The sequence below is a fragment of the Lutra lutra genome, chromosome 7 (assembly GCF_902655055.1).
Source record: "Lutra lutra chromosome 7, mLutLut1.2, whole genome shotgun sequence".
NCBI lineage: Eukaryota > Metazoa > Chordata > Mammalia > Carnivora > Mustelidae > Lutra > Lutra lutra.
This window is the reverse complement of record NC_062284.1, coordinates 32,649,862-32,677,104: the sequence shown is the minus strand read 5'-3', so window position 1 is coordinate 32,677,104 and position 27,243 is coordinate 32,649,862. Positions and strand designations below refer to the sequence as shown.

Sequence of the window (27,243 nt, the reverse complement as noted above, 5' to 3'; positions counted from 1 at the left end):
GCTCTACTCGGAGGGTGGGTTTCACCCCTCACCCCACCCCCATCAGAAAAGAGAGGAACCGGGTGCTTCAGCTGTTGTTTATTGACACACAGGTAGGCTCTATAGCAACGGGCCTGGAGGCGGCTGCAGTAGTGGGGAAAATGGAGGGTGGAGTGTGCCTGCAGCGACAGCTCAGCGTAGGAACAGACGCGCACAACAAGGCGGAAGTGGAGGGAGACGGAGGGGCTGGAGAAGCAACTAAGGGCCCGAGCCGGTCTCCTTAAACTGGAACCACTGCCCTATGCTGCTACTCTTGCTGGTGGTCTCTCGACCCCAGGCCAGGATTGGGAGTTCTCTGAGCATCTGTTTTCTACAGGAACAGAATGGAGTATGCAAAGGAGGAGAAGCAGGAGCTGTTGCGCTCCATGTTAAGCTCCAGGGCTTCCAGTCCTGCACCCCTCCTTCGTCCCTTGCTTGGGTGAGATCATACGATGTGCAACCCAGCTCTGGGTCACCTCACCCGAACAGGGTCCTAAAAAACAGTCATGTTTTACAGGGGCATTCAGCTTCCCTGGCATCCCAGCCCACCAGCGCCACGTGACAGACCCCAAGTGAGCACTACAAGCATTGCTGGCCTAATGGATGGGGTGGGGGAAGGGGATGGGACAGGGGCTGGAGGAGGGGCTCTGGGGCCCATCATGGCACAGGCACGACTCGCATGGTGTTGGTGAAACCGGAGCCGGGGCGCCACCCAGTCAGCACAATGACCACATCGCCCTTCTTGAAGAAGCCTCGAGCCTTGCCTGAAGGAAAAGAAGAAAGGTTGGTGAGTGAAAGCCAAGCCAGGCAGGTATGCATGCACCTAGCTGACTGTTCCAACGCAAGCAGGACTGCGGACCATTACTTCTTTCCACCACAAGGTGGCGCGAGCCTCCCAGCCCAGACAAAACAGATGAGGGAGGGCAAGATACTTCCTTATCAATGGAATGGCGGAGTTGCCAGGGACCTTTGGACATCATTCATTTTACACTCTAGAGGGTGGAGTGCTTCCTCTCACATCCACTGACACCTCCTTTTATCAGGGACAAAGGCCATGAGTACATAATCTGTGTATATGACACCCCACAGTGTAGAAGTTGTGGCTTTTTTTTTTTTTTAAACCCTCAGTAATGAGCAAATGCCCAAGAACAGACACCCCTGACTACCCAGGATCCTTTTTGTTTGGGGCCCCCCAGACTGGAAGAGAGAGAGGAGAGGTGGAAGAGAGAGAGGAGAGGAAGTTGGCAGCTCAGCGCAGAACTTCAGGGAATGGGAAGGAGGATTCAGAGAAGACTCCCAGGGGAGAGTGGGGATTCTTGTGCAGCCTAAGGTCTGCCTATTCCCCTTTTTGGAGGACTCTAAGGATATCAGTGCTCAAGCACCCCCCCCACATCCCTCCAGGCTCTAGCCCTTGCTCCCAGCCACGCACCAACATTCATGGCCAAGTTCACCCGAAGGTCCACATCCTCAGCCCAGGCCTCCTGCACCGGGTCCTTACACACCACAGGGAAGATGCCACGGTACAGGTGGGCCTGGCGAGCAGTCTGGTGATTCCGGGTCACAGCAATGATGGGGGCACGGGGGCGGTATCTAGCCACCTGGTGAGCAGACCTGAAATGGGATGATGGATGTGCAGAATAGACCATTAAATGGTGTTCCAGAGCCACCCGGGATGCCCCACAGGGCCTTCAGCACCAGCTCACCCTCTAATCCAACTCACTTTGCCAGCATGAGACCCTGGCCATTTTAGCATATGCTTCCACGGCCAGGGCAGCCCGTCATCCTCTACCTTCCAAGGAATAGAATACGACCCTTCTTCCTATACTATGCTACCCACCTGCCTTCCTCCCCTTCGTACAGCCCAGGGCCCCAGGATCATACCAACCCAGCATGGACAGTCTCACCCATTCACCCGACATGGCCTACAGTTGGCAGAACCCCCTCCTCTGACCTTTTCCACCCTGGCAGATACAGCCCTGCCCAGCCTCACCAGCACCCACTCCTCTTGCTGCCAACAACAGCTACAAGCCAAGCAGCATGTGAATAGCACCTGACTCCTGACATCTGCGAGGAACAGGGTGGAGCCCACCAGTCCCCCTGGGAATGTAGCATAAGCCTTCTCTCCTGCTGTGCCCTCTCCCCGCCCACACGGTCGCCCTGGCCCTGAGGCAGTCCCAGCAACTGGATTTCTGAGCAAGGCTTCGAAATCTGGGTGTTACCCAGGAGGCAAGACCGGGAGATGAGAAGGTTAGTGTGGGAGGCTCTCTGCCTGTGAAGGCTCCTCTGGAGGGTAGGGGGCCCCTTGGAGCCCCAGTGCCAGATGCCTCCTTGCACACAGACACTACCCTCGTGATTGTAGATGTGACTTGGGAGTTGGGGAAACTTGCTTGCAAGATGCCCTGGGCCTCAGAAGGCAAGCTCTAAGGACATTCAACAGGTGTCAGGGAAACTTAAGCCATGGCAGAGCAGAGACTGCCCCTCTAAAGGCCTGGCCCCATACAAGGCTTTCAGAGGGAAGCAACTGCTGAAGTCGGGACTTGTGAGAGTGAAATCCCAGAAGACTGGAGCTAAAAATAGTCGACCAGCAAAGGCTGGACCTTTCCACAAAGGTCAGCCCTGATGGCGGGAGCTGTTTATACCGAGCCCTCTGCTGAGGAATGTGCATAGACCTCATGCCCTAGTTCTACAGGCTGCCCCACCTGCCACTCATTGGTGCACAGCAACCCTGGAGCATGGGGGCAGCCGGCCTGACCCCCTCCACCCTTCCCTTCCAGGAGTCCCTCGTGGCCCTGGGGGCAGGGATGAGGAGCACACTCCCAGACCGGGGCAGTGACAGAGGCTAACTCCATGACCGGACGAGGAAGCGATCCCAGGTCCAAGGCCAAGCACAGGCCTCGGCTTGGCACGGCACCAGAGTGCCAGCGAGACAATGTGGTGACCTTTCCTGGTCCTGAACCCACTTGCCTTTGGGGCCCAAAGACAGACAGGGACAGATGCACCAACCAAACAGCACGTTGGGGAACAGCACGAATTTTCTGAACAGAACTTTTAAAGAACACATGGTAGCTGGAAGGAACAAAACTGGCCACCTTTAACTTTTTTAAAAGATTGGCTTATAAGTGATCAAATAAGCATTGTAGTGGGTCTATCTGTATGTAGTTCTGTAACTAAGTCTCTGGTTTATCTCGAGGCTGTAAACTCGCTTTGGATGCAAATGCTCCAATACCACCGGGGAGTGCTGCCTGGAGTCCTTCGGGCCCAGGTGGCAGGCCAAGGGGTCTTACCTGGGCTCAGGGCCCTCTGAGCCCCATTCAATGCACTGCTTTCAGGACGCCCACGGAAGGTGCCCCGGAGCAGGGCATCCCCTGGGAGCCGCTGCCACCTCCTACCTGCCGGACTTGGTGAGGACGATTATGGCCCCACTGCAGCACTTGAAGGAGGCCTCCACGGCGCCCACGGCGGCGGCTTCTGTGGGGTCGCTGGTAATGGGCGCCAGGCGGCGGAGTTCCTCAAATAATTGCAAGTGGTAGATGGCGGCCTCTGCCTCACGGGCAATCTAGGGGAGCAATATCCGTCCAGAGGGACAAGAGGGGGACAGAGCTTTGTCAGAGCTGCGTCACACGGGAGAGGGAGGGGAAGAGTCGCACAGACAGCTGGTGAGGAACGTGGCCCTGCATGTGAGGCCAAGAGGCCAACCAGTGGAGGGGCTGAGCTGAGCAAGATCAAGGCTCACAGGAACGAGTCCCTCACCAGCGGCCTGTGCCATCCACTGCGCCTACCGAGCTGAGGGCCCTTTTGGTCCTGCCCTGCCCTGACCTCCCTGGCTGGCTTCCTGCAGAGAAGAGGACCGGAGCCCAGGCCCCAGAGGCAGGGCCCTAGCTGTCTTCTAGATCAGCTGGAGCAAGAGGCTGGTATCCTGCGGAGTTACCTGCCCTTGGGGCCCTACCTGCCAGACTCCGTCAGAACTATCAAAGCTGCTGCTAAACACTTATAAGAAGCCTCCACGCTGCCCATGGCCATGGCTTCCATGAGGTCTGTGGAGTGGCTCGAGCCTCGCACAAGTTCTTCAAACAGCTTGCGGTGGAACATGGCTGCCTCAGCCTCACGAGCTATCTGTAAGGTTTAGAGGGGGGAGAGAGGCAAGAAGAGGGAAGGAGGAGGGAGAAAACGAGAGACAACACACGGAAAGACAGAATGGGGAATTAATCAGAGGAAGGTGAACTTGGGTTAATTGGCTAAATCTGTCCTTCATGCAGATGCAAAGAGGCAGCATGATGGAAGCCCCAGGCTCAGGGATGGGTGGAGAATTACCAGCATCGACTGACTGCTGCTGCCCTCCCACAGAGGGAAAACTGGTTCTTCCCTTTGGGAAGCGGTTTTTGGTTGGGGGCAGGGGCACAGGGAGACAACATGGCGGCAAGCTCCAGCACTCGGCACAGAAACATGCCCAGGCTGGGCCCCACACCACTCCCTGGCAGGACCTGACCATGCTGCCTCATGACACAGCTCACAGGAAGGAACAGGCCCTCCCTCCTCACATGGCTGTCTGGTTACCGCAGGGCTGGGCGCCTGGCTTCCAGGCACGGGGCTGCTGCGAGCCCTTCCAGTGGCCGGCCGTGGGAAGGCACTGAGTAGCGCCGGAAAGCTGGGGTCAGACGGAGCCAAAGCCACGCAGCTTCACCGTGGTCCAAGCACAAAGGTGGGGAAAATGGCAGACTGGTGAGGGGCATGCGGAACAGCCATGTGAAGGGACAGATGCCTGTGGAAGCACACAGGTGAGCGCAACAGGACACTGGATTAAAATTTAAGGATTATCACAGTCATAAGAAAGCCATTCAGTTATTCACAGACCACCTGCTCAGAGAGCATCAAGAATCGGAAAGACAATGTAAGTTTCAGAGCACTGTAACGCAATCACCAGCATCTTAGAGAACGAGGGGTATGGGGAGAATCAGAACATCTCATTAACTTGACAGTAGAAGCAAGTACGTGGCAGGATTTACTAGGTTAAAGGTTTTTTTTCTCTAAGAAGGGATGGCATGCAGTCCAAAGGACAAGAGACGTGAACAGGAAACAGAACCATACCTGAGATTACTAGCCCTTAGTTATGGGTGGTTAATGGCCTCAGATACAAGAGAAAGCAGTGGATGGTTAAGAGAAGCTCTCGGCCAGTGTTAACTGGGGGTGTGGAAAGGAGAGGCCTGCACTGCCTAGCCCAGAGCCCATCACTTATCTTCTGAGCAGGGCCATCCAAGCCCTTGGTTCTCTCTAAGGTGTCAAAGACTGGGATATGGAAAAACAACAGGAGCTCAAGAGGCCAGAGCATGATTCTTATTCTCTGAGCCCAGTACAGGTCCCTGCTGGAGACCCGACCTCATCTCCAGCTGGACAAAGCCCTCTGTTACTGGAGAATACTGGCTCTGAAGCCAGCAGATCTGGGTTCAAACTGAGGCTGTATCATCACATAATCCTCCTCTAGAAGTTGGGGTGACATCTATCACACAGGGAATACAAAGATTACATCAATCTACAACCTAGTAACCTGACACACAGAGTGAAGGAGGAAAGGAAAAGGTCTTTTTTGGGAGGAGGGGGGTATTTATATCTGGGGACTGCAGGAGAGGGGCATCACACAAAGGGCATGGGGATCCTTGCTGATGGGAAAGGACTAGGAAGGTCAAAGAAAAACCACTTCAGGATCTGAGGCGAGTTTGCTGAGCTCACATTATAAGCACTGACACTGGACCATTTTAAGAAAGTGAATTTGTAGCACTGTCTCCCAGGCCTCAGGAGCCCTGGTAAGTGAACCCTAGGTTAACACTTCACTACATCTACAGCAGGACCAGACAGGGCTGGGGAGCTGAGAAGGAGCCAGGCAGTGGGATATGGCCAAGCTGAAGCGCCTTGAGAGCCAGCTGCCTGGTGGGGGAAGAAGGGTCGCCTCCAGGACCCTTCTGGGTGCTCTCACACCAGGACCAGCAGGCTCGGTCTCTTTCCACCTGTATCGACTTGTGGACTTGCTGTCAGTCACCAAACCCCACCTTCCAGCCTGAGGCGAGTGCAGTAGCTCAGCAAAGCGGGCCCCGCTGCTGGCGCCATGCATGCAAGGCCAGCTCTGTCACCTGCACGCCAGCTCAGTGCACCCAACAGCCTCCGCTACAGGCCAGGGGCCCCCAGCGGAGGCACCTAATATGGGACAGGTGAGGACCCAAATGGAAGCCGGACAGGTGGGCTGGGAGGAGCCCAGGGCTTTTCCCAGAACAGGACAGAGGCACCTGAGTCCTCTGGGCTGTCCAGAGAAAGGGGCAGATTCACAGCCTTGACACTGGAAGTGAACTGTCTGAGGACAGATGGAGGAGAAGGACGCCTCCAAAACAGGAGGGAACAGGAGAGGGCGTGTGGGCAGGGAAGGCAGAAAAAAAAAAAAAAACCAAGACACCCCTCTCCCCCAGGACACACCTCCTCACTCCTGTTGTGACTCAGAGGATCACAAAAGGTTGTGGGCACAGAAGCCTAAAGCCGCTCTGTACAGGAGCTCTCGACCGCGCCGGCCCAGCTTGGCCCGGAGAACTCACCAGGTGCTGCATGCGCACCGCCTCGAGCGGGTAGTCCCCTTTGGCTGTCTCTCCAGACAGCATGATGCAGTCGGCTCCATCTAAGACCGCATTGGCCACATCACTGCCCTCAGCCCGGGTGGGACGGGGCTTCTTGATCATGCTCTCCAGCATCTGGGAGGACACAGAGCACAGTGAGATGCGGCCGGTGCGGCCTTCAGAGAGGAAGGACTACACACTGACTCCCTGGTGTGTTTGTGTTTGAGGTGGGGGGCGGGATCCTGAGAAGAGATGAGGCAGCACCACCCCGCCCCCCCGGCAAGCGTGTGAGCATGAAGAGAGGTACATGCCTGCGTCGCACAGATGACGGGCTTCCCGGCTCGGTTGCACCGCCCGATCATCATCTTCTGAGCAAGGAAGACCTTCTCTGCAGGAATCTCAATGCCTAGATCACCACGAGCCACCATGATGCCATCGCTGGCTTCCAGGATCTCATCAAACCTGCCAGAGGGGGTAGGAAGGGAGAGAGACTCTATGGAACAAGGCCACAAGTACAGTGAGGCTCAGGAGGTTCTCCTACATTCTTGGGACTCAGCAGCCCTTCACCGGGAAAGCCGTCCATGACCTCACCCTGGGTGTACAGAGGTGACAGAGTGTCCGAGCTACCTTTGTCTCCCAAGGCAGGCTAACTGTTCCTCCGGGGAGAGGACAAGGTTTCTTCCAAAGCCCCATGGGTTTGTTTCCTTTCCACCTGCATCTCCTGAGGCCCCTCTAAGGACATCTCTCTACCACCGGCACTCCAGCCGGCACTTCCCAGGCAGAAAGAAGAACACGAGGCCAGCTGACTACTGACACAAAGGTCCATGGCCTTCCAGCCAAGGATACTTGAGGGCTGCTCCTTGAGGCAGCCCCCTCCCACCTGCTGAAGGCAAGAGGATGTGTGGCTTTGCCTGGCCTGCGGCCAAGGTCAGCTAGCATAACCCACAGTTTATCAGGACAGCAAAGAAGACTCCGTGTTGCCTGGTACAAAGGACATCTACACAGAGCTAAGCACGGCAAGGTCAAACAGTGGGTAGGGCCAGTCCTCTCGCCCTCCCCAAGTACACACCTAATCCACACAAGCAGATCTAGGGTTTTAGCTGTGCTGACTTATATTCCTAGTAGGGAGCCCAAGAGGAACAGATGTCACCAAGCTGGCATACTCACTGGCTCTATCTGGGGATACTGGGGAGGTGGTGACATGGAGCCGAGCCCAGGCACACCGGAGGAGGCTCGCGCTTTCCTCCAGAAAGCAGATGATGTGCCAGAGCCAGCCCACGCATCAGGCCAGCTGCTTCCTATGTGAAGACAAGGACACCAGGAGCTTCCACAGATCTCCCAGGTGAGGGGCCAAAAAAGAGCCCCTTCTTAAGAGCCTGCCATCTTCCTGCCATTGGGAAAAATGGTGGCAGAGGTGGAGGATGAGGGGAAAGGTCCCTTTATTCCAGCAAAGCAGCGCATCTGATCAGAAGGACAGCATGATGGCCTCTAACCTGTGAGCACGGACCCTGTCCCCCTCCAACACTGGTCCCGGAGTCTATGGGAAGATATACAACTTTTTTTCCCCTTAATACCAATGGCTTGGGGCCCCTAGTTGGCTAAGTCAGAAGAACGTGCAACTCTTGATCTCAGGGTTGCGGATTCGAGCCCCACATCGGGTGCAGAGATTATTTAAACAAACTTTAAAACAAAAATAAAACCAAGTAAATAAATAAATACGAATACCAATAACCATCCGCTCCCCTTCTTCAGGTGTTTGGACTGAGTAGGTCTGGCCTCAGCTAGAGAGTCCGTATTCGGATGGGCAGGTTACCAGGTCTAGGACCTGGGTATTCATGGGATATGGTCTGCTTTTTACAAAGCGAGGCTGGGGCTGAGGGAGGCAGGGGACAGAGAGGGGCACTCACCTCCGAACTCCCTCGTGATTCTCAATTTTGCTGATTATCTTGATGTTCTTCCCTTTTTCTCCCAGGACCTTCCTGACTTCGTGGACATCAGATGCCTTGCGGATGAAAGATGCGAACACCATATCTACATCCTGCTCTACCCCAAATTTCAGATCCTGGATGTCCTTTTCCGACACAGCAGGCAGGTCTACAGCGGCCCCAGGGAGGTTCACACCCTTCTTGCTTCCCAAGGAGCCACCGTTCTCCACCTCTGTCACCAGGAAGTCAGCACCTGCACAAAATTGGGGATTGCGCGGGGGGGGGGGGGGGGGGGGTATGTTCAGAATTCAGATCCCAACTCACTACCTGTATAATCTTGGCCAAGTCGACTAACCCGTCTGTGCCTCTTTCCCCATCTGTCTGTCAAATTGGGATAATAACTGCTCAGGAGGGTTGTTTTAAAATTTAAATGAGTTACCATGTAAAATGCTTAGCATAGTACCTGACTCTTAAATATTAGCTGTCATTCCCAGGGAGGAAAGCAGAAAAGCAGAAACAGTGAGGATGGGTAAAAATTTCAGATGCTCCCTGAGCGGGCAGTGAAGTTGGACTGAAGTGTGTTTTAAAGCACAAGGAATTATAAAAGGAATTCCTGAGAACAAACAGAGTGCACCTTGCTGTCAGCCAAACTTCCCACCGTCCTTGGGTCAGGGGACGTTTAAAGATGGTTCCAGAGCATGAGGTGCCGCCTCCTATACCTACCTTTCTGCTTCACCTGCAGAGAGATAAGCCCGTCGTCCACGTAGATCTTGCTGCCCACTTCCACCACCTTGCAGATGTTCTTGTAGTCCAGCCACAGAATGTTCTCGTCGCACTTTTCCATGTAGGCATTGTCCAGGGTGATCTTGAGCGTGGCCCCTTTCTTCAGCTCCACCTCTGCAGTGCCGCTCTACAGACCAGAGAGTAAGCTGCGAGCCCACAGAAAAGCTCTTCCCCCCAGGGAACCATGCTCGCATCTCCGCCAGAAGTGACAAGAAAGCTTCTGGCTCTGGGAATCACTGATGGTGTTCTCAATCTTACCTCAAAGAAGTCACCCAAGGAAAACCTACAATGTTTTAGTCCCACTATGTAAACGATGGGGGGGTGGGGGTGAAGGACAGAGACTTGGAAACAGGTTTTTAGAGTAAAAAGAGCATCTCTCTATGTGTTAAGCCAATACGCCAAATCAGCCTTTCTGACAGTGATGAACAGGACTCTCCCGTCTAGGATCTGAACTCCGAGGAGCGCCTGAGCTGGGCAGACTGCAGAGGCTGGCTCTCTGGAGCCTGCGCCCTCCTGTGCCCTCCCTCTCGCTGCTCCCCACGATACTCACGCCCTTGATGAGCCCCGTTCGGATCTCTGGTCCCTTGGTGTCCAGGGCCACGGCAACCGGCCGGTAGAGAATGGGGTCGGAAGCAAAGCTTTCCGTGGCTGCGCGCACGTTCTTGATGGTCTCTGCGTGGTACTAGGGGGAAAGAAGGAATCTGGAACGGGTGCTCCCACACGAGGACCCAGCGCTAGAGCTGAGGCGGATCACTCAGGAAAGGCCTGTGATGTTCTAGACCACCTTCCGCATCTCGTGTCAGGCTCAGCCATTCCCCCTCTACCTGCTCGTGTCGGTCTCCTAGGCTTCCACCCCCTTCTTCCACAACACTCACTCACTCAAGGGCCAATCTTAGAAACTTCAGAATGCTGCCACCAAAACCCACTACAGGGATGGCATCAACACGGCTCAACATGAAAGAAGCTTGTCCTCCTTATGTTCCCTGGGACCCATTATACTCCCTCGGCAAATACAGTGGACTACTGGAGTAGAGACCTTGCCACTGGGTGTGGGTCACACTGGTCTGACAATCAGGGTCAGACTCATAGATTTGGCAATTCTGAGCTTTTCCTCTATTGATCCCGACGACAATTCAAACTCCAGAGTTATTTACTTAAGCTCACAATGGCCCAAGCTAAACAAGCCACTGCTAAGGTCCCGCAGACCTGGTTTTCACAATCACATTCTGGAGTGGCCCAGGGAGACTAAGGATGGCCTCTCTTCAAACCAACAACCCTGACCTCCATCTTTTTCCTAAGTCGTTGCTCTTTTCTCAGTTGCCACTACGATCTGAATAAAAATGGGACTCAAAGCCAAGATGTTAAGAGTTCTTCGGGGAACCAACAGGACGCTGCTGATCAGAGGCACGGAGGTCAGCACCTGTGAGCCTTGTCCTTCAGCTGGTCCAGGAGACCAGCACCTGTGAGGCAGCTGGAGGGGAGCTGGAACCAGAGTCTGAGCTCCAAGGACGGTGCTGCGTGAAGCTTGGGTCTGAGAATCTTTCTTCTAATTACAGTCTTTAATGAAGACTGCTGGCTTGTTTTCTGGGGGCAGAGGTCCGTACTCTGAGTTACGAATATTTCTTTCTGTTGCTGGCTCACAGAAAGGACAGCATAGAATAAAACATGGAGATAATTTTTTTCTTGAAGGAATGGGTGTTTCATGTTGTCAAATGCCCTTTCCTCAGAGCTGATGGAAGTCCTTAGAAAAGATGTGAGCCTTTAGTGTCACCATCATCTCCTACTGACCACTCAGTTTCATCCCAGTATGGATTTCGTGTTCTTGAATAAAATTTACGTGGGCATAGGGCAGGAAAGTTCTTTCAGTAGATGGCTGGATGTGGGCTGCTGAATTTTACCTTTGCTGTCTGCTTCTCTCTAAGTGAGACAGAGCCTTAATGCTAACCGGCCTGGTTAGGCTACTGTCCTTGTCTCATCTTACTCTCAGGGTGTGTTGGCTTCAAAGAACACACTTGAAAGATTTCTATACACGTGGCTCTGAAACGGCATGACAGAGGATGTAACTGCTCCTTCAAGGGGAGACAGAAGTAAGCCATCCAAGTCCTCAAGGCCGGTGGTCTGAACAGAGCTAGAGCCTACAGTCACCTTTTCAATTTCTTCAAGCTGTTAATCTATTTATACTTTCCACTTCTTAGACATTACCTTTTCTTGGAAGATAGTCAATTTCATCTCAACCTCTAGAAATTAAAGTATAAGTCTTTTTATGACTTTCAAACACTCTTCAAATGTATGGGAAATACTCCCTTTTCCGTCTCTTTATTTTGTGCCTCCTCATTCTTGACCAGGCTTTCCTGGAAGTTTCTGTTTTACAGGGGTTTTTAGTTTGTCAAATTTATTTTCTATTTCATCAAGTTATGCTTTTCCTTCATCCCTTTTAGATTATTTGGTCCCTAGTGTTTGAGTTAAGTATTTCACTTACTTTCATTAAGACTTTTGCTTTCTGCTAAGTACATTTAAGTCTGTAAGTTTTCTTTTTTCCCTTTTCTCTTTTTGGGGCATGAGGCGGGACAGAGGGGAAGGGAGAGAGAGAATCCTAAGCAGACTGCACACTCAGCAGGACCCTGAGATCATGACCAGAGCCAGAATCAAGAGCCAGATGCTTAACCAACTGAGCCGCCCGGATGCCCATGCCCCTCTAAGTCTTCTTGATTACTGTTAAACTTAAAATTTCCATTAAAAAAAAAATTAGAAGAAAAATATATGCCTGAGAATATGAGTGAGTCTTTGTAATTTTCATTTTATGGAACTTGAGGGGTTTTGGTGGCCTAATAAACTGTATAATCATAAGCATGTGTTTTTGTTCTTGGAGGCCATAAAGTCATCTACTGTACACATATTGATGAGAATATTAGGTCTTACACTACTCAAATCCTCTATCCTGGCATCTCTGGGTGCATTTCCAGAAGGTGTGCTGGTGCTACAGTCTCCCACTATGGCGTGGTTCCTCTGGATGCAACCAAGTGGTAAGGAAGCCCATCAATCAATACCGTCCTTGTGGAAAGTTCTCAATCTAGGTTGTCTCAAAGTCAGTATCTCTGGGACCACATGTTCAGGAAGAACACATCGTGCGCATCTGAACTGGCAGATGGGGCTAGGGACACCACGGTGGGCAAAGCCGGCAGGAGAGATCAGATGCAGACAGTACACATCCCTCTGACAGAGTCAGGGAGAGAAAGTAACTTCAATGCTGTTTAGAAGGTATTTAAAAATTGTCAAGACCTGGGAAAACCTGGTGCAGCCACTAGTCCAAGGAGCCTATGAAGAGCCCCAACATGTGGTCAAACTGTTTACGTTACATGATGCAGTATGAGAACTATTTCAGATGTGTTTCCAAAGCCCTGATCCCAGAGACAACTGTATCCTGGTCAAAAACTTCACACCTGCAACAAGGACCTGGGTGTGTGTGTGTGTGTGTGTGTGTGTGTGTGTGTGTGTTTTTAAATCCCAATTCGATTCTGGGAAGAAGAATTGAAGCAGAGATTATTATCTCCAAATGCCTCCTGTAGTCTAAAAACACCCAAATCAATACACTCTATGTTAATAAAAAATATATAGAATAAAGACTAAAAAGGGAAAATAAACAAACACCCAAATCCCTGGGCCAGCCCCCCCCCTCCGGCAAGTGCAGCAGACATCCCATGGCCTGGCCGTTTTGGAGCTGTGGTGGTGTTAATTTACTGGATTGGATGGAAGAGGCCATCAAGCCTAGTTAAAGGTCAACTTCTTAAAATCTATTTCTGCTGCTTCTGCTGCACATAGGAGACCCTGGCACGGTACAGCAGCAGGGATCAATGGTGAACCAATACCCACTGGTATCTTTAGCTCTCTTTGGGCTAAGCTAACACTTGCAAAAATTCCTGGTGACTCCTGACAAGGACCCCGACTTTGGAAAATTACAGAATGTCAGCACAGATGTGTCTTAAGGTGCCTGAAGCACTGGCTGAGCACAGCTCCTTTAAACTTGGTCAGGCCCTCATGACATTTGGAGGCCGGACGCCTGCCAGGACATAGGCTGTTTATGAAACACCAGGTTAGGGAACCCATGAGTCTCACATTTCCAGAAGGAGAAATTCACTTCTTGGACTGTACTTCCTGAGGCTTTATTTTTAGTCTAAACTGAACACCAGTTTCCAAATGCCACAGGGCAACCCCTCACCACTTGTCTTTACAGGGTAGCGTTTTCTTTATTCCAAACAGGAAGTATCAGAAGTCAAGAGAGGGGAAAGTCATGCTCATTCATTTCTTCTGTATCAACGCCAGTATGAAATCCCATCGCTTATGATGCAGCCCAAAGGGTTTTAAAAGGAACTGTCCCTCAGGGAACCTCCATTCCTCCCTCAATATAAGTTTGGAAACAGGAGTGGGGAGAGAGCATGTCCCAGGAGTTGCCACCTGGTCCCTGGACAAGTCCTCCGCCTACAGCGCAAGTCAGGTCCTACACAGCCTCAGCAGACACACTCCTCCCGGGCTGCCGGAGAAGCGTGCGGACTTCACTTCAATGCACCTGGGAACCCCTGGGAAGAGACAGGCCAGCCACACAGCATTGAGCAAACAGGGTATTCTGTGCTGGAGTGTCGGTACGGAGACTCACCACTTAACTCGCAGTGGTAGAAACCCCTCTCCTGGACCTGCTCAGTTATCTTGGGTCTAAACTAGGCCAGAAATCTGTCTGCAGGGTGACCTTTTGGTTCACCTCTGCAACAGGAACTGTTACAGAGACCCAGGGGTAGGTGGTGTTAAGCCCTGTGGCCATGGTACCTAATAGCTTACACGGCGTTCTTGAGAAGACCCTTCCACTCTTTTCTAAGTTTCTTTATTTTCCCAGCAATCTCTACACCCAACGCGGGCCTGAACCCCCACCCGAGATGGAGAGTTGCATGCTCCGCTGCCTGAGCCAGCCAGTGTCGCAACCCTGGCACTTCTGTCACCACAGGTGTGTGGGAAAACCATGGCCAATAACCAAAGAGGTTGTCTCCGTGTAAGGAGACTTGGCCAGGTAGGATGGCAGGAGATGGGGGAAGGACAGCAGGGACAGGCCAGTGAAGATGATCTCTGCACTAGCTCTAAAACCCAGATGCTTTCTTGCCTGATTCCGTGTGGCTAAATGAACAGAGCACTGGCACCCAATTTCCTGCACGCTGCCTCAGGGGCCAAACCGTCTAGCTGAGGCTCACCTCATGGGTTCCATGAGAGAAGTTCAGACGAGCCACATTCATTCCAGACTTAATCATCTCCTTCAGCATCTCAACCGATCGGGAAGCTGGGCCTAGTGAGAAAAAAATTTTAAAGCCAAAGTGTTAATTATTCAAAGGAGAAATAACACCTTTAAGTTTGAAGAGCCCTTGATAGTCTCTTCCCCTGAATTTTCCTCCTACAAACTGCTCAAGGTTCTTTCAAAAGCAGATAAAGGTTGTTACTATATTTTGTTCACTTTCTTGATTTAAGGGGACATTTCTCCTTTTCCAATCAAATCCTACAGGCTCCTATCTAACAAGGAAAGCCTAAATGAGACTCCACCAACCCTCTCTACTCTCCCCCGGAAGCCTAGCCAGTTTTCCCACCACAGAATCTTGGTTGCACAGAGCATGTCGAAAAGCTCTTCCCTAGATTTCTGAGATGCTCCTAGAAGATGTGCTAAGGAAGACACCATCAAAATTCTGCCTTTAGCAGCAAACACAGAGCATGCAAATTCCTTACCACAACTTCCTAGGACCCTAGTCCCCACAAGACCCTGTGCAGCATCTTGCTCAGCACCCAGGTTTACCATCTGTGTCTCTTCCAGAAAGAAAAGATCACGGCCCTATGAAGCCCTTGTTTTGGGGGGGCACAAACCACTCACCGATGGTACAGATGATGCCAGTGTTCCGGGCCGTGATGGGTGGTGAATCGATGTCCAGACGGCACATGTGTTCCAAGAACGTGTCAGCCATGGCCGCGTGCAGCTGCTGGGTCTGGATGAAGGCCGTGCCGACGTCACTGTGAGGCTTCGACATGGCTGCTGAGGTCCTGGATCCAGGGGAGCTGAAGAGGGAGAGTGACCAGTCTGAGAAGCCAGGTGGTTAATACAACCCTTGGCACAGGAGGCGGTTTCCCGTGTACACATTAACTCAGTAAGCACACTTGTGCACAAGCCACACGGAGCCCTGCCACGCTCCAGCCGTGTGGGCACTCCTCAAGTCGGGCTGAGGGTTCACGTGACCACAGCGGACCTCAAAGACAATTTAAAACCTCGTACCCAATGCAGTACTTCCCAAGTATCCACTGTAAGCAGACCTCCCTTACGATGGGCTACTCTCCACCTTGACAGTTTTCCTGTTAATCCTACAAGTAACATTTCACAGCCACTACCTCTAAATCACAGGCACTGCCTCCAAAGAAAGTTGTAACCCATCTTCCAGTGAAATAACCAGTAATATAAAAACAGACTCCTCTTTAGTACCTTGGCAAATACAGATTTTTGTATGATAAGCTATCCCAAAGCTATAAATGTCTGCTATAGGGCGGGGCATCCATATTGGTTTTTAGCAATTCCCACCCAAACTCGGAAGTTACCTTCCTGGTTGCAAAGACAACCACCATCCAGGCAGTCCTTTGAGCTCTGGAAGCTGAGATTTTCACTAACCCGGAACACTACCTACATTCATTCCTCAACTCAGTCTGGTAGGGGAGCAGGTCCCAGGTCCCTGACAGACAGTAAAAACCAGTCCCTGGACAGGAAGCAAAGATGATCCAAAACGCTGTGTGCAGAATCTTTTGCCCCAGGAGTCTGTACCTAAAAACGACAATTACCTTTGGTCCGCAGGACTTCAGGACTTGCAAAGCAATTTGCATAAACCAGAGATAACCCCAATGGCACGGGTCTGGTTCTGAAAACATTACTGCTACTTTCAGAGGATGGTTATAGCATGAGAAAATTAAGACGGCTTGCCAAATCCTCTTCCCAACTGATTTTCTATTTTCTGATACATCATCCCAATTCCCCTTCTGCCCAGTACACTGCAAAGACTATCTGTTTCAGGTAATTAACCAGGCCAGGTCACAATCCTGACAGCTGGTCCTGACCTTTGCCTTCTTCATTACTGACTAACAACTAAACTCACTCAGCCAGCTAGTAAACTGATTACAAAGACCTAAAGCAGCTTCCAGGCAATGTCTGAAGAACCACCAGGTAAGGATGTTACTAACAACTAAACTCACTCAGCCAGTTAGTAAACTGATTACAAAGACCTAAAGCAGCTTCCAGGCAATGTCTGAAGAACCACCAGGTAAGGATGTGAGTGTGAAACCTGACACTCCTTATCACAAGGCCGTCCCTTCCTCCAGCTCTCCTTGACCAAGGGCTACTCCTTAACACCCTTGAGCCTGAAGGCTTCAGCCCAGGCTCCAGAACAAGCCCTCCTCAGCCCTGTCCCAGCTCCTCCTAAATCTCAGGGCTCTAAATCAAGGCACCCCACATATATCACTTTTACTCTTTCTCCTCCTGTCCTTGACTTTGTGGCCTCTTTTTTTTTTTTAAGATTTTATTTATTTATTTGACAGACAGAGATTACAAGTAGGCAGAGTCAGGCAGAGAGAGAGGAGGAAGCAGGCTCCCTGCTGAGCAGAGAGCCCGATGTGCGGCTCGATCCCAGGACTCTGAGACTCTGAGATCATGACCCGAGCCGAAGGCAGAGGCTTTAACCCACTGAGCCACCCAGGCGCCCCAACTTTGTGGCCTCTTGGGGTAGCTCAGGTACAGCAAGCATCTCAACCCGTCTCTGCTACCTTCAAGAATTCTGATTAAAAGCCCAAGAAGCTCTGTGACCAGCTGTGAGCAAACCTTCTGTCAGCTACTGAAAACAGAGGACTACGAGTCCTGAGCTACAAAAGCTAAAATTTAAAAAAAACAGGGACATAAGATCCTGGCCAACTAGTCCACATGCCAAATGCACTGTTCCTTTCAGTGTGCATTTCCTGATTCCCTAATACACACCGGGCACTAAATCGAAAACGTCTGAAGGTCCTCTCCTCTATCACCTATTCGGTTTCATATCTTTTAGCACCTAGTCCTTGGAAGTATTCCAGGGTCTGCTGAATGACCTTTCAGAGTATCTCAATGCCTCGTGGTCAAAATCAAAGCGATACCGCCCTTCTCCCCTTCCACACATCTGAAGCACTCAGCAACTCCTACAGGGACTGCCTCGGTGGCCAGGGTTCGAGCACAGGGTGGGGCTTAGGTGCCTCTGGCTGTTAAGGGAACAGGACAGAAGAGATGGCAGCAGGGGGCACGCCCAGCCAACTGGAACACAAAGGCCTCCTGTGGCCTCCAAGTGGAGTCGTCATCCAGCCTGAGGACTGTTATGAACAAAGTAAGATCTGAATGAGTGGGTTAGAGTAACTAAACCCCAATCTTCTTAAAAATCACCAGCTGCCTAAAACCAAAAACACAAAAACAAAACAAAATCATCCGCTGTCTCTAGACCCGAGCGAGACGTGAGGGTTTCCTTGCAGAGACCTGGCTGGGGCCACAGGTTACTGGGTCATACCTTGTGTTCTCGGGGCTTGGGCTTCCGGTGACATAATGCTCTTGTTTTGGCTCAGGGTGGCTCCTTGGCCCCACTCGCAAAGACCGCTCGGAGCTGAGTAAGGTTTGCTCTGTAGAGCTGTACAAGGATCAAGGTAGAAGCTGAGTGTAACTGAAGTTCTTTGGGGCAATGGAAATATTACTTTATTAACCAGGTAACTGGGTGGTAGCTGCTCCTGGAGATTCAGCTAGGTTAGAGAAAAACACACAGATACTCCCAAGGAAATACCAAGAACCTGGTCACGGATATTTGCAGGTAAGTTCTTACTGTCTTCTCTATGATGCTTATCTCCCCCCCAAATACCCAGATTATCTTCCCTCTAAATTCTCTTTAAGTCTGTGGTTTACTAACATGTCACTATTCTATTTAAGAACCTGGTCATGGGATGCCCGGGTAGCTCAGTCAGTTAAGCGCCTGCCTTAGGATCAGGTCATCATCCCAGGGTCCTGGGATCGAGTCCTGCATTGGGTTCCTTGCTCAGTGGGGAGCCTGCATCCCCCTCTGCCTGCTGCTCCCCCTGCTTGTACACTCTGACAAATAAAATCTTAACAAAACAAAAAAAAAAACCAAAACCTGGTCCCTCCTGGTTTTTGAGAGAAAGGATACTAAATTAAAGATACATAAAAGACTGGAAGTGTATCTATGCAAATAGTAACAGCTTGTCATCCAGAAAGTAGGATTACAGCAAAATTTTTTCTTCCCTTTACTAATAAATTTACTGACATGAAATACTTTCTTATTAAGAAAAATCACAGGGGGCGCCTGAGTGTCTCAGTGGGTTAAGCCTCTGCCTTCGGCTCAGGTCATGATCTCAGGGTCCTGGGATCGAGCCCCACATCGGGCTCTCTGCTCAGTGGGGAGCCTGCTTCCCCTCTCTCTCTGCCTGTCTCTCTGACTACTTGTGATCTCTGTCTGTCTCTCTCTCTCTGCACCAAATAAATAAATAAAATCTTTAAAAAAAAAAAAAAGAAAAAAAGAAAAATCACAGGGCGCCTGGGTGGCTGAGTGGGTTAAAGCCTCTGCCTTCGGCTCAGGTCATGATTCCAGGGTCCTGGAATCAAGTCCCACATCAGGCTTCCTGCTCGGCGGGGAGCCTGCTTCCCCTTCCCCCGCTTTCTCTGCCTACTTGTGATCTCTGTCAAATAAATAAATAAATAATCTTAAAAAAAAAAATCACAAATGCACCTCTTCTGAAAATGAAATATTTGCAAGTTTCCTGGTAAAAGTGTTGGAATTAAAACAAAAGTGAAGCCTCCAGTTTCATTATCAACCATTACTCTACACACTTCAGAAATACTGTTTAAATGTGGCAGAGGTGAGATAACACATCTCAGGCCCTAGATCACAAATGCATTGCCAGACCGTTCCACTGGCTTAAGAAGGCCAACCTTAATGCATTGTGAACCTCAAAGAGAAAAAAAAAGTTAATATAGTCCGCAAGACAATTCTATGCCAAAAGCCTGTTAGTTACACACCCAAATCCAGCAAACTTGTTTTCCTGTTTAGTCTGTCCTCAAGCTTCACAGCAAAATCTTTATGACAAGGATGTTCTGATACAGAAGGGCAGACTCCAAGGACAGGAGATGCCATTAGCAGATATAATTATACTGCACACAAACAATAACCCTATTTTACCACCTCAAATGAAATCTGAAGTTTTGCAAGCTCTGAGTTTTTGCCCACCCAGCCCATGAAATGCAAAAAATAGCACATGAAAAAATTATTTGGCGTGTGAGTGGATTTCCACACCAGCAATTAAAAAGAAAAGAAAAGAAAAAGAAAAAAAAAGCTTGCCTGTCCTGACTCCTACCAGATCTCAATAGGCCCTGAAAGACCTCTACCAACCCGGAGAACTCAGGTCTCATCCCCAGGGACTGACTGGTCTCCTGACTCAGGCTGCACCCTGGAGCCTCCCTTGCTGAAAAGGTTAGCACTCTGCTGCCTGTCTCCCGGGTGTTCCAGAAGCCTCTTCCTCCTGAACACCAGGTGCCCATCCTGCCAACCACCTAACTCTGGTTCTTCCTCAAACACAGTGGGACTCTCCCCTGGCCCCAGGGCAGCAGCCCAAGCCGTGGTTTCTCAGGGCGCGCCTCTGGGAAGAGCTCCCCGCCCTCGTGCTGGTCGTGTGGACAGCAGCCCGCCAGGACATGCAGCCCAGCCTGTGTCCGTCTCGCTACTGCATCCTCCTCGCTACTGCATCCTCCTCCCCGGGAGGCACAGACATGCAGAGCCAACCTCCTGCCAGCAGTGGAGGCCCGGCGTATCCACAGATGCTGGCAAATGCTGGGCCCAGGCACGGGAACCTTATTCTTGAGCCTGAGCCCCTGCAGCAGAATCTTCCTCAGAGCCATTTCTCCTCTGTGAGAAACGAGACACCATGAGAGGCCTTAGCGTAGACCTAGAGAAGGGGGTAGGCACAGTCACGCCTCAGCTCCACGTGTACCTGGTCCCACCTTTCTGTTCTCTAAAACCAGAGCGTCCTCTGTGCCAGACACAATTCTTTGGCCACACTCCAGAAACCAAAGTTTCTGGATCATATAAAAAAGGGATCATATAAAAAAAATACAACATGCTGCTTCTCAGAGCCAGTACTGTTGGCAAGTTGTGCCGGGAAAGATTCACGCTTCACTCCACCGATTATTTCACAAAGGCCCAAATCGTTCTGCCCTAGTAAACCAGCCTGGCCCAGAGCCTGCATGTGCGTTAAGGCAGTTTTTAATCAGACCGCTCTGATGCCGACCTCACCACACACAGCTACCCCATCACGATGGCACCCGATGCCCCCAACTGTGTCCTTGCTCTGTCATCAATATGCTAGCTACACCTCCAAGTCTCCAAGCCAGCACAAGGAAGGCCTTTCAATTCCCTAATCTTTAGAACAGACGAAGTGTTCGGGCCAGCCTGCTCTCTAGAGTTCCGAGATGAGAGAGCAACAGAATTCCCAAGACAGGCCCTCATCTATGACAAGAAGATCAACATGGGTGCTGGGTCACCGACAGAACCTAGTGAGGTCTGCACCGAACAGCTGTCTGTCCTGATCTACAGGAGTAGAGTAATGCTACCGTGCATTTGCAGATGGAGCAGGGTATAGAGGAGAATCCATTTTTAGCTGTGGTCCCTTCTACCCTCAGCAGGCTCGACAACAGACAGCAAAGTCTAGCTTACCTGGTTACATAAAACAAATGAGCCCACGCACAGGTTCAGGTAAAATTCCCTTCCTTTATTTATTCAGGGCTAAACCTAAGGGACTTCAACTTTGTAAGTAGAAACCTCAGGTCCTATTTCAAACTAGAGTATGTCTAGGACACAGAAGTGGATACAAAATGGTCCCACCCCCACAAAGGACCACTCAGCTCCAGGGCAAGAAGTCTCAAGTCAGAGAACCTTCAGATGTCCTTGCTTGACCACAGATGCTCAGAGCAGAGAACTGGTTTCAGTCTGAAGGAGGAAGTTGGGATGAAGCTCTTGTTGTCCTGTGTTATGACGCCTCCTTACAAGGCTTAACATAATGAGGCAGTGTTTTCAGGCAGGATGTTCATACTCTGGAAACAGCAGGGACCAAGGAGTCTGAAGTAGGGCCCTTCAAAGTCAGGTACAACGAGGATCAGTGACAGCCTCTGCAAGGTGAGGCGGTCTCACCCAGCATTTACAGGAGGAGCTGTCCTGCATCCCAACTAGAGGGAGAGGAAGGGGGGATGAGGAAGGAAGGGCCAAGCCAGTTCTCCAAGAACAATGACCTAGTTTGTCTGACTGGTCTTCCCACAGTGACCTTCACAGGTCTGCTTCTATTTTACTTTGAACTAGAGGAAAAAAAAAAAAAGAAATATTAACACCTGCACTTCTACCACCCAGGGGTGACCACTAGCATTCAGCCAGCATTCCTTCAGACTTAAAAAAACCAACCAACCAACCAACCAAGACCATTACAATTTTGTCATTTATCTTCCCTCCATCCCCAGGCCTCTCGAACCCTTTCCACAGCCCATCCCGAACTTTGACACCCAACCACTGTCAGGAATTTTGTATCCTTCTAATCTAAGTTATCTATATCTATACTGGCCCCTAGAATATTGTTTTTCTAAAATGCCCTAAGTAAAAATAAAATAAAATAAAATGCCCTAAGTAGAATACTGTACAAATAAACCTCTTGCTTTCTTCAGCATACTTGAGACCCCTCCGGTGGGTACACAGTCCTAGTTGACTCGTGTGCACTGCTATCCTGGCCTACTGCACAACCACATCATTTTTTTTTTTTAAGAAGATTTTATTTACTTATTTGACAGACAGAGATCACAAGTAGGCAGAGAGGCAGGCAGAGAGAGGAGGAAGCAGGCTCTCCACGGAGCAGAGAGCCCGATGTGGGGCTCGATCCCAGGACCCTGAGATCATGACCTGAGCCGAAGGCAGAGGCTTAACCCACTGAGCCACCCAGGCACCCCACAACCACATCATTTATTTATGTGTTCCCTTACTGGTTGGCCATCCACCCCCCATTAGGTCAATTTTTCCCCTATGAATCCACAGTAACAACTCTCCTAGCACATGGCTCCTTATGCAAGTGTGAGCTTCTATATATATCCAGTAATGGAATTCCTAAGTCACATGTATGTTTATTTTCTATTTTACTAAATGTCGCCAAATTGCTCTCTAAAGTGGTTCTATCCAATTACAACCAACCAGGACCAGTTCTGGCCTTCTCACACCTCTGCCAACATTCAATATTGTCTGAGCTTTAAAATGTTCACCCTCCTGATAGGCGGTATTTAGTCATCTGCTTTCTAGTGTAGTAACAAAAGAGGGATACCAGATTATCAAGTCTCTACTTCCCTACCTCTAACTACATCAAAACTCCCAGGGCTACTGCAAACTGTCCATGGTTTTGTCTACTATACTATGACTGGGTAACCCTTTTGCACTCATCGCTGCAAACATGGAAGACACCCGTTGTCTAAAGTTCAATAAATACTAGCTGTAGGTTGATTTCAAAGGCTTGGAAGGAACAGGTTCCTTTCCAGAGACGTTTCAGACTGGATCAGCTAAGCTGGCACCATCATAGCCAGTCTTGGCATCTGCCCCCATCAGGGCCCCTGCCTAATGTTCCAAACAGCTTGCTAGCGTCAGGAAAGAGAGGCTTAGAGCTCCCCAGGAGCTTTGCCTATGGACAGAAGTCGGGGAGGTCTGTCTCAGAGGCCGCAGGAGGAACTGCAGCCCGGCTCACCCTCCTACGTGCAGACAGGCACAAACCACTGCAGGGGCGGGGCGCCACACTACTTGGCGGCCCCGCCAACCTCCCCTCCGGAGCTCTCCTGGCAGAAGGCTGAAAGGCCCACCAGATGTTGCACACCACCATCCCCTCCACACCCTGGCTCACCTCCCCCGAAACAGCTCCTTTAACAAAAGCCCCAAACAACCACACTATTCATTTATCTAGTCTAAGGCTGGCTCTTGGTGAAAAATCCAAGTCCCCAGAAAGTGTGCTAATATTAACAACAGTCTTCCTTGCGCTCTATTCCTAGCTGTCCCAGAATTGAGGTTTAAAGTGATGACTCACGGTCCTAGAGGACTTTTTAGAAACTTTTTTCTTTTTTAAAGTAATCTCCATGGGGCTCAAACTCACAACCCCAATCAACAGTTGCATGCTTTACTGAATGAGCCAGCCAGGCGCCCCTCCTCGAAGACCTCTTACCAAGGAAATCATTTCTGTATCTCTCAACATCCTCACATGGGCGACTCACCCTTGCAGTGCACCAGCGTTATAACTGAGATTTGACTGTGGACGTTTGGAATGATTCAGAAATAAAATGTCAAATGAGTCATTTTCCCCCTACCTTGAGCTCAGTCTTAGCTCTTGGCCAAAATAACACATCCTGACATGCCTTCATACAAGCTGAAGCAAAGTAAATTAGAACCAGGGTAGTGTGAGTTGATAATGCAAGAGCTGTGTTTTTTGTACTTTCTAGCTTGTAAGGCATTTCCTCATTTCTTCTGCCTCAACATTAAGAAACACGCAGCTTTAAGAAATAAAATGGCTTTTCCTGTGAACCACCCCCCCTTGAAACATTCAAGGCACAGAAGCAACTCCCACGAGGTGCTAGCTGTTTGGAGTCCCAGCTACCAAATCTGCCAAGTCACTGGCAAATTATTAGAGACCCGATAATGCTTTTTGTTAAGCGATGAATTTAACACTAAAATTATTTACTCCTAATGCAGTGCTTAAAATGGGAGCAGCTATACCAAGGCAGGAATAGAGACTCATGTCCACTTATTTCGACTCAAGTCCAATAACTCAAAAAGGAGTTTAAAGACTTTTTTTTCAGTCATTGTTATTCATGACCATGACAGCCCCCCCCAAAGCCCCCTCCCCCCAACACAAACCTCAGGAATGCAGGTGCGTGGACTACACGGCCTGGGCACGGGGTTCTGCCACACTGCATCTAAGCTCAGGACAGTAGAAAGAGCTGGGGCACCTCAACAACGATTTTCACTTAACTGAAACCATTTTTAACTTGGGGAAAATGCATGCTTCACTATTTGACTCACTGAATGGAGAGAAGGGACTTTTTAAACCTGTGAAGACCACAGTGCAGTTTCCCACTCACCCAATGAAGAGAATGCTCTCAAAAGCAGATAAGTCGAAAGGCTGAGTCATCTTCCTCTCAGAGGCGCCCCCCCCCCTTGTCCCCACCTAGTGATGGGTTACATACCCTTCCCCTTAGGATACCTTCCCCACTGCATTTCCCAACAGCATCTTTGGGCAACAGGAGAGTAAATTATTTGCTAACAATGCCACAGAGCAGCAGTCCTCACCTAGGGTATCCTCTATAGCCCAGGGAGTGGCCACACCCTCAGTCCTGCCAACAGGACACTACCGTCCCTGCCTCCAATCCTAACCTCACACTTACAACCTGGCTAAGCAAATCCTTAAACTCCACCTGGAGCAGGTGGGGACAGCGATTACAGATCTGAGTTTGGGAGTTGCAAGTTTGTTTCTACTCTCACAGCCCAACACCCAACTGCTGGCATTCTGCCCCTCTTTGTCTAAGGGCCCTGATGCTCAGGAGACCAAAGTGCCGCTGTAGCAAGCGGAGAGCTGCAAGGCAACATTATCAGTGACTCTGTAAACACTCTACCAGGATCCCTTAAGGGACTGGTTACCAGTAGATGTCTGGTATTTAGAAACCTGACTAAATAGTTAATCCCAAAATTAACTCTTGAGTGTGTCTGGGGATGGCATGGAGAAGATAAGCCCTCATGCTCCATTACAGTTCAAGTAATTGTGCTCAGTGACCAAAGAACACACCTGGAGCCATTTCTTCTGGATATCTCACTAGAGATTCGGCAGTGCAGTGCGGAGAGTTTTCAACATATATACTTGTAGCTAAGTGTATAGTAACCAATCCTTTTAACAATCCGGAAGAAAATGTTACTCCCAGTTCACACGTGGGAAACGGCAGGTCCTGGGGAGGCATTCCCTCCACCATTCCTGTATGTTAATGAGTCAAACCCGATTCTAAAAGCCTGTTCACTTCCCAATGCTTCTGACCATCATGCCTTGACCTTAGCTATCAGACTCACATGTACAGGAGAGGATCAATGTCTGGGTTTGAAGAACACGGATAAAAAGCCAAGGAATGCCTTTCCATGACTGGCCTTTTAAACAACTTTCACATTGGAAGGTACTCTTCTGCTTCAAACCCACTGTGTGATGCCACTTTGTGTGGCCTTTCTCCACCACCTTCCTTCCCTCACCCAACAGGAAGCGGTCCCTGCCTCGAAGCACTTACCACTGGTAACTTTTGTGTTAGTTCTCTAATGACATTGTTGAATGTTGCGGGCTGTGACTTTTCTAGCCAAGCCCTCTCCCCCAAACAGCTTAGCACACAGAGATTTTATGGAGTGAACGCGGTGCGTGGCGCCAAGTTCTGGACATAATTCTGCCTATAACCTGCTCCCACCCACCCGAGACCTCAGTGGTCTGCGATCCCGGAGCCTATGTTCAGGGAGGAGAGGCTGCACTGGTCCTCCGGAGGGCGGGGCAGGGCGGGTCCCGGGCCGGGACACGCAGGCCCGCCGCGCCAGGAAGGAGCCCCGCGACCCCTTCGGGGCCAGCGCAGCGAATCCGGGGAGGCCTCAGGGACAACCCCCCTGTCCTCCGTGCAGCGGGAAGGCCTCGGGTTACGTAATCTTCCAGCTGCGCCCGGGGCCGCCACTACATCCCTCGGCCGCACGGGAACCGGCCCTGCCCATCCGCACACCACTGCGATTCGGGCGATGAACGCGGGATGCGGGCCCGGGGCTCCGGGACCCACATGCTGCAGAGACCCGGGAGGCGGGGGGTGCAGGCGGACGTGACCAGGGCGGAGGGGAGGGGCGAAGACCCGGGCGGAACGAATCAGAGAGCGGAGGAGAGGGATGCGGAGGAGCGGACGTGACCAGAATGGAGGGAGGAGGGGCAGAAGCAGAGCATGAATGGGGGAAGGGGTAGGCATGAGGGGGACAAGGGCGCGTGAAGAGCACACGACGCTGAATACAGGCGGCACGGGGGAAAGGACCTGAGGACCGGATTTCGAGGAGAGTTTACAAGGAAAGCATCAGAATGAGGGGGTCATGGCCAGGGTGAAGACGGGGAGGGGGAATGGTATAGTTGAAGGGGCCAAGGAAGGAGGCGAACAGAGGAATGGCGGGGTGGAGGGAGGAGATGAAGGACCCGATGAGGAGGGAATACTGAAAGGAAGGCGATGATGAAAGGAAGGTGATGATGGAAGCAGATCGAGGAGAAGGAGTCGGGGATGGGGCGGGAATGGGGGTAAGCACTGCGGCAGGAGAGGGCCGGCTTTGGAAGAAACAGGAGCTGGGGGTCTGGGGGCTCTGAAGAGCAGGCCCTAGGCGCGAGCTGCCTTTCTCCTCTCTCCCGACCTCAACCGGGTGCAAGATGCCCGGCAGCCTGCGCCGCACCGGGTGTGGGTGTCCCGAGTGCGCAGGCGGCCGGGATTCCGCACTGGCTGGGCTCACGGAGCCCAGGTGGGGACGGATGGCCCGGCCTCTGCCCCGCTCACCTCCGGCTCGGTCCCGCTCGAGCTGCACTGCCACCGTACACAGAAGTAGAAGCTCGCGACGCCCCTCCGCTGTGCGAGAATCTGCCGCGGAGCCCCAAGGTTATCCCGGCTGCGGCCGCCGCAATCCCTCCGCCGCCCCGCCCCGCACCCAATCCTGGCTCCCGGGCTCGCCGGGCCCCGCCCCTCCGCGTCCCCGCTGGGCGCAGTCACCTTCAGGAGGAAGTGCCGTGGAGCGCAACGCGCT

At 51.2% G+C, this 27,243-nt stretch overlaps 1 protein-coding gene across 2 annotated transcripts; it reads right to left on the bottom strand.

Moving 5' to 3' along the window:
* Nucleotides 1–63: 63 nt before the first annotated feature.
* Nucleotides 64–27,144, bottom strand: PKM (pyruvate kinase M1/2). 2 transcript variants are annotated; one of them, XM_047738759.1, is made up of 11 exons: nt 27,000–27,144; nt 15,219–15,400; nt 14,554–14,645; nt 9,870–10,001; nt 9,260–9,446; nt 8,519–8,789; nt 6,923–7,073; nt 6,594–6,746; nt 3,965–4,131; nt 1,448–1,629; nt 64–782 (listed from the first exon to the last, which is right to left on the bottom strand). In XM_047738759.1, exons 2-11 carry the CDS (start codon nt 15,370–15,372, stop codon nt 676–678), a joined length of 1,596 nt encoding a protein of 531 aa, XP_047594715.1. In that variant the 5' UTR covers nt 15,373–15,400; nt 27,000–27,144; the 3' UTR covers nt 64–675. The 2 variants fall into 2 exon arrangements, with proteins under 2 accessions (XP_047594715.1, XP_047594714.1); XM_047738758.1 differs by lacking the exons at nt 3,965–4,131; nt 27,000–27,144 and adding an exon at nt 3,408–3,574.
* Between the last annotated feature and the right edge of the window lie 99 nt (nt 27,145–27,243).

What these genes read in the sequence shown, in the direction of transcription:
- PKM (XM_047738759.1), bottom strand. Translation starts at nt 15,372, where the DNA reads ATGTCGAAGCCTCACAGTGACGTCGGCACGGCCTTCATCCAGACCCAG. An exon ending in CCGTCATCTGTGCGACGCAG is followed by an intron (nt 6,747 to 6,922) that starts GCATGTACCTCT and finishes GTGTCCTCCCAG; the next exon opens with ATGCTGGAGAGCATGATCAA. An exon ending in GTTCTGACGGAGTCTGGCAG is followed by an intron (nt 1,630 to 3,964) that starts GTAGGGCCCCAA and finishes ATCCCATTTCAG; the next exon opens with GTCTGCTCACCAGGTGGCTA.